At 40.2% G+C, this 12,870-nt stretch overlaps 1 protein-coding gene across 2 annotated transcripts in view; it reads right to left on the reverse strand.

Moving 5' to 3' along the window:
* LOC136866449 (ATP-binding cassette sub-family C member 4) overlaps nucleotides 1-12,870 on the reverse strand; it is a 431,945-nt gene that overhangs the window by 75,623 nt on the left and 343,452 nt on the right. For both annotated transcript variants that reach the window (XM_067143403.2, XM_067143404.2), the window contains 2 exons: nucleotides 11,565-11,721; nucleotides 9,572-9,710 (listed from right to left, as the gene is read on the reverse strand). In XM_067143403.2, coding sequence (XP_066999504.1) covers nucleotides 9,572-9,710; nucleotides 11,565-11,721 — 296 coding nt within the window. The remainder of the gene's footprint in view (nucleotides 1-9,571; nucleotides 9,711-11,564; nucleotides 11,722-12,870) is intronic.

A 12,870-nucleotide genomic window follows, 5' to 3' on the forward strand; every position in this document is an offset into this window, starting at 1 on the left:
TTTAAGATCTTCTTCTTCTTCTTCTTCTATATTATTATTTTAAAAAATCATTATTACAGTGTTATTATATCCGGCTCAATGGCTAAATGGTTAGCGTGTTGGCCTATGGTCACAGGAGTCCCGGGTTCGATTCCCGGCAGGCTCGGGAATTTTAACCATAGTTGGTTAATTCTCCTGGCACGGGGACTGGGTGTATGTGTCGTCTTCATCATCATTTCATCCTCATCACGACGCGCAGGTCGCCTGCGGGTGTCAAATCAAAAGACCTACACCAAGCCCCTTCGGAGGCCATACGCCATTAAAATTATTAAATAAAATCATTATTATTATTATTATTATTATTATTCCTAGGTGTGCGATAAACACGTTACAAAATCTGTCAGATTTTAAAAATTTATTTTACTTTTTGACCCTAACCAACCCTCATTCTTCGAGTTGATAGATGTGTTCTTAATTTTTGACCACCTCAACAACCTGATATTTCGGGGAGTTGTAAGATGTGTTTATAATTATGGACTCCCTTCACCAACCTGAAAAAGTCGGGAATTTTCAATGGCAGATGACTATGTACAATCACATGTTTTATATCACAACTTACCTCTCCAGATTCTCTCTTATTAATTGGCTGTGCCAACTGTATTTTTTCGATTTTAATATTTGCTGTAAGAATTTTTCTGTATCCTATTTTCTGACCCGAGAGCACTGAGTAATCACGTTTGGTCTCGGGCTCACTAAAGGGAGAATTCGTACCCGTACCTCCTACTGTGAGAACTACGGTATCTCCGGTGGGGAACGGGCATTGTTCGTTGGGCGGCTGGAAAGGAGGGGACCGAAGGGAAGCTGCTATAAGCTTCCAAATCCACCCTGTGACAAAATAGAGCACTCATGTCCTTCTGATAAGAAATTCCCTTTAAAGGTGAATGAACCAGGAAAGATTTGGACAACGGCAATGAATGCAGAAGGGAAGGGGAAATCACGGCATTACTTTTCCCAAGTCAAACAACAACTGCTATTATTATTATTATTATTATTATTATTATTATTATTATTATTATTATTATTATTAACCCCACCGCTACACCAGTTTCCACCGGGCGAGTTGGCCGTGCGGTTAGGAGTCCGCAAATGTGAGCTCGCAACCGGCAGATAGTGGCTTCGAACCCCACTGTCGGCAGCCCTGAAGATTCTTTTCCGTGGTTTCCCATTTTCACACCAGGCAACTGCTGGGGCTGTACCTTAATTAGGGCCACGGCCGCTTCCTTCCCATTCCTAGGCCTTTCCTAGCCCATCGTCGCCATAAGACCTATCTACGTACGTCGATGCGACGTAAAGCAAAAAAAAAAAAAAAAAAACCACCAGATTCCTTTCATCTCTGAACAAACATCGCCTCTTAACAGGTGGTAACTTCCGTCTTCGGAACAGTAGCCTATATGCACACCATCAAACAATAACCGAGTCCAATTTATTATAGAACAAATAAAGAAGACTAAGGCGATGGATTTTTTGGCCGTTCGAACTACCAACGATATTAACAGACGTCGGAGTATCAGAATTTTGCTCAACAGAAGTTCTTGGAACATGCTGAAAGCTAAGGACGATGAATTACTGTTGCATTTAAACATCACCACCGACCTAATCGAGGGTCGAACCCGCGATCATGGGAACAGACGATCGACCGACTGATTGACTGACTGATGGTTTGAAGAGAAACACGTCCACATTGCTGATACATCCGTCGCTACTAGTTAGTGGACGAAGCATGAAAGTTAAAAGAAGAATAGAAATTCCCATGCAAGTGTAATTAAAGGAACAGCGTTTCGTACCAGAAAATATCAATCTGTTGTTACAAGGATTCCACAGAACATGGTTTCATTTGTCAAAGATCGCTTCTAGTCATCTTTAAGGAATGCAGTGTATAAGCTGTACCGAATCCCTAATAAGGTTGTTTAAAATTCGGTGTCCTTGGCGGGAAATTCTTGTGAGACGACCTTCGATGTACTAGCAGTGGAGCTGAAAGCTATGCCGTACATAACAAGAAACACTGCTTCGTAACTATTTTCTGTCATTTTCTGGTTAGATATTAAAATTACGGGAAGTTCTAAGGATTACAAACATTCAAAAATCAAAGAAAAGAACAAAACGTTGAATTTGAAATAAATTCTTAACTCGCTTAACGTGACGTAAGAAGTTAATGCTATCAAAGAAATACCTTACTGTCACTAAAGTTCCGGGAGTTACGATTTTCCAGAAAGGCGGTGGTGGCGATTGTTGTTTTAAGTTAAAGTACAACCGAGTAACCATCCCCGGACTATAGAGAAAGATCAGCAGAATATTTGAGAGCACAATTAAAAGAGCAGACGTGTACGTACTGTTGCCAATTCTTTTTTTAAAACAAGGAATTTTAATAATAATAATAATAATAATAATAATAATAATAATAATAATAATAATAATAATAATAATAATAATCTATATATATATATATAAAAGTCATTGTATGTATGTGGGTGGGTGGGTTTGTACCACATCTCCTCCCAAACCATTGGAGCGATTTCAACCAAATTTGATACACTTATGACTTCGTATCAGGAGACAAACCGCGTGGGGGTAAGACATCCCAAACACCCCTGGGGGCGGGGGGACAAGGGGGGTCATATATAAAAATAAATGAAAATACTGTCCAATCCATACTTTCGGGGTCGCTGAGATGAATAGTGACACCCCAATTTTTTTTTAAGTCCAAGTTCAGCCCCCTTTGGGGTGGGGGCGAGGGGGGCTGATATATACAAATAATTGAAAACAGTGTCGAATACATAGTTTTCGGGGTCACCAAAGTAAATAGCGACACTGCGGATTTTTAGTATCAGGAGACAAACCACGTGGGGGTAAGACACCCCATGAACCCTAGGGGGCGGGGGGCGAGGGGGTCATAAATAAAAATAAATGAAAATAGTGTGGAATCCATACTTTTCGGGGTCGCTGAGATGAGTAGTGACACTCCGAATTTTTAAAAAGTCCAAGTTCAGCCCCCTTTGGGGTGTGGGTGAGGGGGGAGTGATATATATACAAATAATGGAAAATATTGTCGAATACATAGTTCTCGGGGTCGCCAAAGTGAATAGCGACACTCCGGATTTTTAGTATCAGGAGACAAACCACGTGGGGGTGAGACACCCCAGGAACCCTTAGGGGTGGGGGGCGAGGGGGTCATATATAAAAATAACGAAAATAGTGCCGAATCCATACTTTTCGGGGTCGCTGAGATGAATAGTGACACTCCGAATTTTTTTAAAGTCCATGTTCAGCCCCCTTTGGGGTGGGGGGCTAGGGGGGAGTGATATATACACATAATCGAAAATAGTGTCGAATCCATACTTTTCGTGGTCGCTTAGATGAATAGTGACATCCCGGGAATTTTTAAATTCCAAGTTCAGCCTCCTTTAGTGTGGGGGGCAAGGGGGGAGTGATATATGAAAATAATCGAAAAGAGTGTCGAGTACTCTTCGGGGTCGCTGAGATTAATAGTGACACTCCGAATTTTTACTATCAGGAGATAAACCACGTGGGGGTAGGACACCCCAGGAACCCTTAGGGAGGGGGGGGGGCGAAGGGGCGAGATATAAAAATCATCGATAGTGGTGTCGAATGCGTACTTTCGGGGTCGCTGAGATGAATAGAGACACTCCAGTTTTTTTAAAGTCCAAGTTCAGACCCCTTTGGGGTGGGGAGCAAGGGGGGTGAGATATAAAAATAATCGTATTTAGTGTCGAATGTATAGTTTACGGGGTCGCCGAGGTGAATAGTAACACTCCGGAATTTTAGTATCGGGAGACAAACCACGTGGGGATAGGACACCCCAGGAACGCTTAGGGGCGGGGGGCAAGTGGGTCATATATAAAAATAAACGAAAATAGTGTCGAATCCATACTTTTCGGGGTCGCTTAGATGAACAGTGACTTCCCGGGAATTTTTTAATTCCAAGTTCAACCCCTTTTAGGGTGGGGGCAAGGGGGAGTGATATATAAAAAAATCGTAATTAGTGTCGAATCCATAGCTTTTGGGGTCGCTGAGATGAATAGCGACAGTCCGGAATTTTAGTATCATGAGACAAACCACGTGAGGGTAAGGCACCCCAGGCGCCCTTAGGGGCAGGGGGAGGGCGATGGGGCTGATATATAAAAATCATCGAAAGTATTGTCCAATCCATACTTTTCGGGGTCACTGAGATGGACAGTGACACTACGGAATCTTTTAAACCAAGTTCAGCCCCCTTCGGGGTAGGGGGCGAGATATATAAAATGATAGAAAATAGTGTCGAATCCATAGTTTTCGGGGTCGCTGAGATGAATAGTGACACTTATAATCTTTTTAAAATCCACGTTCAGTCCCCTTTGGGGTGGGGGACGAGGGGTAAGTATATATAGAAATAATCGGAAATAGTATCGAATGCACAGTTCTCTGGGTCCCTGAGATGAATAGTGGCACTCTGGACCTTTAAAGTCCAAATTCAGGCCCCTTTGTGGTGGGGGGTTAGGGGGGAGTTAGATATAAAATAATCGAAAATAATGTCTCATCCATGGTTTTAGGGGTCGCTGAAATGAGGAGTGACACTCCGGTTGTTGTTTAAGTCCAAGTTGATCCCTAATTGCCAGGCGGGTGAGAAGGAGTCAAGAACAGAAAATATCCAAATGACCGAGATTAAGGATGTTTTTTGTACGTTCCAGTATAACTGTCAGCAGAACAAATATTACCTACTACCTGAAAAAAATACTGAGGGGGAAAGACACCCCTAGAAGCTATAGAGGAGGGGACGAAATGTAATTATGACTGAAAATGACCGATATTAGTGTTGAATCCATACGTTTCGGGACTACGGGAGCAATTTCAAACAAACTTGGTCACTATGAATTATCAGGAGACCAACTGCGTGGAGGTATAACAACTCTAGCACATCTACGACGGGGTGAGATGTAGAAATAATCGAAAATAGTGTCGAATCCATTCTTTTTGGGGTCGCTGAGATGAATAGTAGATGAATAGAAGTCCAATTTCTGCCTCCTTTCGCATAGCGGTGAGAAAAAGTGAAAAACAAAATTTCGAAAATGACTGAGAGAATGGACGCTGGACCTACTGTCTGGAAAAATATACCTTAGGGGTAAGAGACTCCTAGCCTCTAAAGCAGGGGCGAAATGTAAAAATTAACCGAAAACAACCGAAATTTGTGTCTAATCCATAATTTTCGGGGTCGCTGAGATGAACTGTGACACTCTGGATGCCGTTTAAGATAAAGCTCAGTCCTAATCGGCAGGCGGATGAGAACTGGCAAAAAACTGAAAACGTCCAAAGGGACAGAGTTTACAGAGTTTAAGGATGTATGTGTGTATGTTCTAGCATATCTCTCAATCAAAATTGGTATACACAAGACTTACTATATAAAAAACATTACTGTAGAGGTCAGATACACTTAGCCCCCGCTGGTGTTGGGAAATGAGAGGGGCTGACGTGCAAAAATAAGGAAAATAACCAATATTAATGTCGAAATCCATTGTTTATGTGTCGCTGATACGAACTGTGACACTGTGGATACCGTTTAAGTCCACGTTCAGCCTCCATCGAGGCAGGAGCTGAGAAGAGCTTAAAAGTAAATAGTATGAAATGACCGAGATTGGTATTTACTCGATAATTAAATAATCTAAAACTTGAAATCAGATACATCTAAAAAAACTCTAAAACTACATAATAAGTAGTAAAATCAACATCTCAAAAAGAATTCTATAAGCATTCACTTCACACTTAACTAACTGGTAATACAAATATTAAAGGTAAACATTCAAAAACTATCCGGGCAACGCCGGGTACTACAGCTAGTAATAATAATAATAATAATAATAATAATAATAATAATAATAATAATAATAATAATAATAATAATAATCTACCACTTTTCTCACACTTGTAGAATCGCGGGTGCGAACTGTGTAGCACATGTGGATTTGGCCCTGTTTTACGGCCAGATGCCCTTCCTGACGCCAACCATATATGGAGGGATGTTATCAGTATTGCATGTTTCTGTGGTAGTTTATAGTGTAGTGTGACGTCTGAATATGAAGAGGAAAGAGTTGAGACAAACACCCAGTCCCCAAGCCAGAAGAATTAATCAGACGTGATTAAAATCCCCAACCCGATCGGGAATCAAACCCAGCACCCTCTGAACCGAAGGTCTCAATGCTGACCATTCATACAAGGAGTCTGACATTAACACTGGTCATGTTTTAAAGCTGAGTTTCCTGAATTTTATTTAACTATCTCAATCGGAAGCCATTTTTTTTGTCAATAATAATGATCATCATCATCATTATCAACTGATGTCCGTTTCACTTAGCGGTGGCTCCACTGCCTCCATTTCATTCGGTCATGGGGGATGTCACGATGAAGATTTGCCTTTCTCATGTCATTATGTATCAGCCCCATCAATGCTTATTAGGTCACTCAGTATCTTGGGTCTCCTTTCGACGACTTAAGGGTGCAACCGATCTTTACAGTTGTATCTGCTACTGCTTTTAGCACATTCTTCCTTCTTTCTTCTTTTTTTTTCATTTTTTTTTTTTTTACGTCGCACCGACACAGATAGGTCTTGTGGTGGCGATGGGATAGGAAAGGGCTAGGAGTGGGAAGGAAGTGGCCGTGGCCTTAATTAAAGTACAGCCCCAGCATTTGCCTGGTGTGGAAATGGGAAACCACGGAAAAACCCTTTTCATAGCTGCCGACAGTGGAGTTCGAACCCAATATCTACCCATAACTGCTGATAACTGCGGGATCTCAACCGCGCGACCAACTTGCTCGGTCAGCACATCTCCAAAACCAATGTAGTCTACTTTCCTGCTGTTTCTTTTTAAAACTTGAAATGGTTTCAATAATGTCAATATACTTGTAATTACAGAAAGTTAGCGAGATTCATTTACATTTTAGTTCCACTATCCCTCTTCAGGTTCTATAAAGGTAAACCATATCCAAGCCTACTGTAGATTGCCGTTATTAAACTTGAAAGACAAGTTTCTATACTGCTGTTCCTGTTTGTCTACCCCATAACACTTCAAATATAGAAAACAAAGTAGTCTCGCCTGGCAGCCTGATTACTTTTCCCACAGATCAGCTGAACAGGAACTAATCGTGTGGTAATTTGCAAACTGCATTGAAAACAGGCAACAGGAAGTTAGTATTTCAAGTAGATATCAGAGCAAAATGCCCTAGAATTGTTTCTTATTTAAGTGCATGGCTTGTTGACCATGTAACGCGTTTAAACATATTTTTCGATACTCTGTTCAATCTGTGTGTTAAGGTTGTGATTATACACTACGATATCTATCTCGCTGCATTGACCAGGATTCAAAAGTAGCTGTAGTTCAAACAGTATTAACTCTTATGGACCTACAAGGAGTGAACACAGCTCCTCTGAGATACTCAATAATTCCTCGTGATTGAGGTATATTATATTGTACTTTGTAATGTATTATGAAAGGTAGATAAAAAGGACGAGGCATTTTTGCCCTGAGTTATTAAAATAACTACATAACATTTCATTTTTAATAAATACATTTGTAGGGAGGAAGCACAATGGCGGGAACAGCCACCGCTTTGTTTCGTTCCTGTTTTCTTGTTTTGTGTTGCTCTGGTACAAGCCTCGTGTAGTCCCTCTCTGTGAATCAGCGGGAGGTCACTGCTATAGTGAAGTCATCTGCAGTATTTATTTGTTGCCTGTGTGTTTTTAGGCTTTAAATCAGTGCGTAATTGTCTTGTGTTGAGTGAGAGATATGCGATAAGCCTACGTGTGTGATTTCTTTAAAATTAATACTGTGATCTTTTGGGGAGTCATCTACGGTATTTACTTGTTGCGCCTGTTTTCTAGCCTTTATGTCAGTGCATACTTGTCTTGAGTGTTATGTGATTAGCCTACGTGTGTGATTTCTTTCTTTTAACATTATTTATTTGCGTTATGGCTGAGAACGTTACGATACGACAGCACAGTAGTACCCTGCGTTGCCTGGATAAATTTATTTAATGCAATTAAATGCATCCCTCACCCCTCGAGCCCATAAAATTATTATTTGTCTATTTTCTCTCCCAATTTGCCTTACACTTCAAAGTTGAGGTTTTTTTTTTTTCTATGCTTTAGTTTACGTCTGATTCTGTATAAACCAAAAATAGTCCCTGTAAACACCCAACCCCTTCAGCCCATAAAAATAATTTGCAGCTTAAGTTTCTTCCGCTTTTTATCTGGAACTTAAATACTGAATTTCACAAATGTATGTGCCGCCATTTTCCCGTGATGGTGTTGAGCAGAGCCGTTTGATATGGCAACCCTGTTGTCATAAGAGCAATACTGTTTTCTTAACATGGAATGAACTAGTGACGTTGCTACCGAGTTGTCACACTTTCACTGAAATAATGAACATATTATTCATTAAGAAGCAAAGTCATCTTACAGGCCATGAAGTCCCTGGGAGAAGTAGAGGTAAAGAATTCCACTATCCGTAACCTTAGCACTCGGTGGGGTAGAGTGGTTAGGTGTACGCCCGGCCGCCTTTGTCCCTACGGGCTTATATTGAATACATTATTTTTTAAAGTATTTAAAAATATACGAACAAACTATTTTACAGCATCACTTTCATTGTTACTATAATATACTAGTTACTAAGTTACTACAATACAGTACCTTTTTAGAAGACAGGATACAGTAGACTACATAAAGTCGTGAAACAAGAAACATACCTCCGTTAACACTTTTGGAAAAAAATCCGTTAGTCTCTTCTGTTTGATACTGTTAAACTTTCCTCCCTTCACGTTGAAACTTCTCCTCAATACCACGCAGCGGAGATTCGTAAATGGAGCTTGTCATCCGCGACTTCGGGGGTTGCTTTCGTACGTGACCAGTAAGTAATTCACACCCGATAAAGAATGCGGCTTCGCCAATTTTCTGATCACTAGAAGTTTTTTTTAGTTTTTCGGTTCCCGTCATATTAGCTCCCAGCATGACTGTAACCCTTTCTTTACTTCTTACTAACTGTCCCTCACAAACCACAAATGCCGTATTGCACAGTTAATGTTGCACAAAATTCGAATTACTGAGTATTTTTTGCTTCAAGGGAGGAAATGTTTGCTTCGAGAAATCGAGAAATTCGTGTAACCGAATTTCGAGTACTAGAGACATAATGGAGGTTCGACTTTATTAATGAATTTAGACTGCGTGGCAATGTGAGCTCACATGGACTTCGCAGTTTCGTCAGTGCTGCACTGATCTACCCTACTCTGCGACCAACTGCCTCTCAATGTGCACCAGGCTTTGCTCTGTACCAACAGTTTGGTAAACGCAGAATCTTCTCAATACTTTCATGAGAATTGAGGAGGCGAATAAAAGTAAATGGCTTTGAAAACAATCATACTCAACTTCGTTTAGATCAAAGCACAGGCATTTCTCCTTTATAAAAAGAAAGAAAGAAAGAAAGAAAAATAAGAAAGTCAAACAACATACGAAGCAAAATACGGGCAATTGGTAACATTATACTGTACATACCTTATAAGCGGAAATTGTGTTCCCCATGAGAGCGTAGGAGAGTAATGTGACGAAAAGTGAGGATCTCTCGACGAACACAAGGGATGATAAGTAGTAACCGCGGACGTACGACATGTGTGTCACCACATCGATCTCGCTCCTGTAATAAGAAAATTAAAATTATCAATACAGTAGGTGAATCAGACCTGCAAGTTCAGGGTGAGATTATCAGCTGAAAGTAAGGAGAAAAGGAAGACTGAACTGCAATGTGTTGAATACATATACTGCATTAGGGGAGCTATAGAAAAATAAACTAACTTCCGTGGGGCAAAACATATCATTCACCTCCGGTATACCCCTTGGATTCAACACAGATCATACATACATACATACATACATACATTATCATTATAGACTGTTACGCCTTTCAGCGTTCAGTCTGCAAACCTCTGTGAATTTACTAAACGTCGCCACAATCCTAGATTTGCAACTAGTGCTGTGGCCTCGTTTAGTTCTATACCTCTTATCTTTAAATCGTTAGAAACTGAGTCTAGCCACCGTCGTCTTGGTCTCCCTCTACTTCTCTTACCCTCCATAACAGAGTCCATTATTCTCCTAGGTAACCTATCCTCCTCCATTCGCCTCACCTGACCCCACCACCGAAGCCGGTTTATGCGGACAGCTTCATCCATCGAGTTCATTCCTAAAATAGCTTTTATCTCCTCATTCCGAGTACCCTCCTGCCATTATTCCCACCTGTTTGTACCAGCAATCATTCTCGCTACTTTCATGTCTGTTACTTCTAACTCATGAATAAGATATCCGGAGTCCACCCAGCTTTCGCTCCCGTAAAGCAAAGACCGATGTAAAGATAGTTTCGTCTGGGAGCTGACTTCCTTCTTGCAGAATACTGTTGATCGCAACTACGAGCTCACTGTATTAGCTTTACGACACCTTGATTCAATCTCACTTACTATATTACCATCCTGGGAGAACACACAACCTAAATACTTGAAATTATCAACCTGTTCTAGCTTTGTATCACCAATCTGACATTCAATTCTGTTGAATCTCTTACCTACTGACATCAATTTAGTCTTCGGGAGGCTAATTTTCATACCATACTCATTGCACCTATTTTCAAGTTCCAAGATATTAGACTGCAGACTTTCGGCACAATTGAATGTAAACTGGAGATAAGGTCTTTAACACTGGAGTCCTGCACTTTGCTGATGTTACGGTTCACGCACATGCACTATAAACGAGCAAAATGGCTTCAAACGGAAGAGAACTGTAGTACAAAAGAAGTGGGCTTTCAAGTAGTGGTCACTTCACTTGTACTGTTCCGAATGAAAATGCCGCATGAATACGATCTACGCTAAGTTCGGACGTTATATGAGGTGATTAGAAATATCATTCGCTGCAGATTTCCCGATTTGAACAATATTTGAGATAAAATACCTCCTTAACTACATGTTAGGCTACAAAAACATTTTGCTCAATCATAATTTTCTTTGCACCAGTACAGAGAATTTAAATTTAATTACATTTTAAATTCACTTTGTAAGTCTCAACTTCTTTCGCTTCATTTCTTAAAAATATTTAGGCAACTCGTTTAATAAATAACTTAATACGAGATTATTTCATGAACTATTCAAATTCTAACAATCGACGCAAAGAAAGTATTTCAATTTCAGCTTTTTCGTAAAAGAAAGTCGTATACATAAATCAAAACTTTCTCCTCGAAAACTAATGCTCAAATTGGGAATATTTCTGCGTAATTTGAAAAGGCAATGGCATCTACCATAAACTTTTAAAAGGTTTAGGAATTTTATTCAGTTTCATCCTATCTACCTACCTTGCACGTGTGTAACCTCCTTCCGGCGGTCAAGGATAATCAGCTACGAAATGTTCCGTAATTGACGAGGCTCTTACTCCAGTGAACCAAAAGACTGAACTCTTGCAGAATTAAGATAATTATTTTATTGTCAATTAACTGTCGTAAGTTACTCACTTTCTAGCCATCGAAACAAGTTTCGCGAACGGCTTCTCCCATGCATACATCTTGATAACCTGGATGCCGGAGACAATCTCGTTCATCAGTTTCATTCGCTCGTCAGTTCGGACGGCAATCCTCTTGCGAAGTTTCGATGTGATTTTGCCGAGATAACCTAGAACATGAAACATATTATTTAGAATATAATGAAATAAGCAAACCAGTAAATAAACATAAATATAATATGAATAAATAATTCTTCTGTTTAGGTTTGTTTAATGCAAGAAACAGTAACGTCTGTTTTTCATTTGACTTGAAATGGTAGCGGATAATTTTCGCGTTATTCGTCTCAGCCTGATTTATGACATTTATTAACCAGAGGTAGATATATGTGAGAGGAAAGGAGTGTTAAATTTTAATTAGATCTGGCTTAAGTACATTTCTTTAGAATTGCTGAAGGATCATCATCATAATGTAGAGTCTCTGGTACTGAAGAGCACTTATAAATGTTTAGCAACTGGACCAGGATCTTATACCATGACGATGAGTAGGCCTACTAGCAGCGAGCGTCCGGTCAGTGTAGAATACAGTCGGCTACGTTGGACACCGATAAAACAGTCTGAAGAAAGAAATGCAGTAACACTGCTAAGACTACGAAAACTGAAGTAAAAGAGCAGGCTTCGACATCTATCAATATTCTATTTCTATTGTGTACACTAACAATGGATGTGAAGATATTGACCAAAATCTTTCTTCAAATAACCTTCCTTTTCCCAAAATTATCCCGCCCCCTTCCCTTGGATGGTAATCGATTAGGTAGGTATGACTGACCCGAGCGTTTCAAAACAATGCAGACAGCTTCGATGAACACGTTTTATTAACCTCTAAGTTTTGTTTTAGAAGAGGACTGGAACTCCGCCAATTCAAGAGCGATTATTCTAGACTTTTAGAATGTAATCTTAACCTCAAGGCTTGCTCGCAGTAAAATGGTTCAAACAAAAATAAACTGGTTTATTACGTTTAACAACAACAACGAGGAAATGAAGGTCAGATATGGCGACTTTGTAAGGTCATGGTTGTTAGGAACAAACAATAGAACTGCCCTCCCAACCACTTATCAATGTTCATTATGATAAAAAAAAGGGCGTATGGCTTTTAGTGCCGGTAGTGTCCGAGGACAAGTTCGGCTCGCCAGATGCAGGTCTCTTGATTTGACACCCGTAGGTGACCTGCGCGTCGTGATGAGGATGAAATGATGATGAAGACGACACATACACCCAGTCCCCGTGCCAGGGAAATTAACCAATGAAAGTTAAAATTCCCG

The sequence above is a fragment of the Anabrus simplex genome, chromosome 3, assembly GCF_040414725.1.
Source record: "Anabrus simplex isolate iqAnaSimp1 chromosome 3, ASM4041472v1, whole genome shotgun sequence".
Lineage (NCBI taxonomy): Eukaryota > Metazoa > Arthropoda > Insecta > Orthoptera > Tettigoniidae > Anabrus > Anabrus simplex.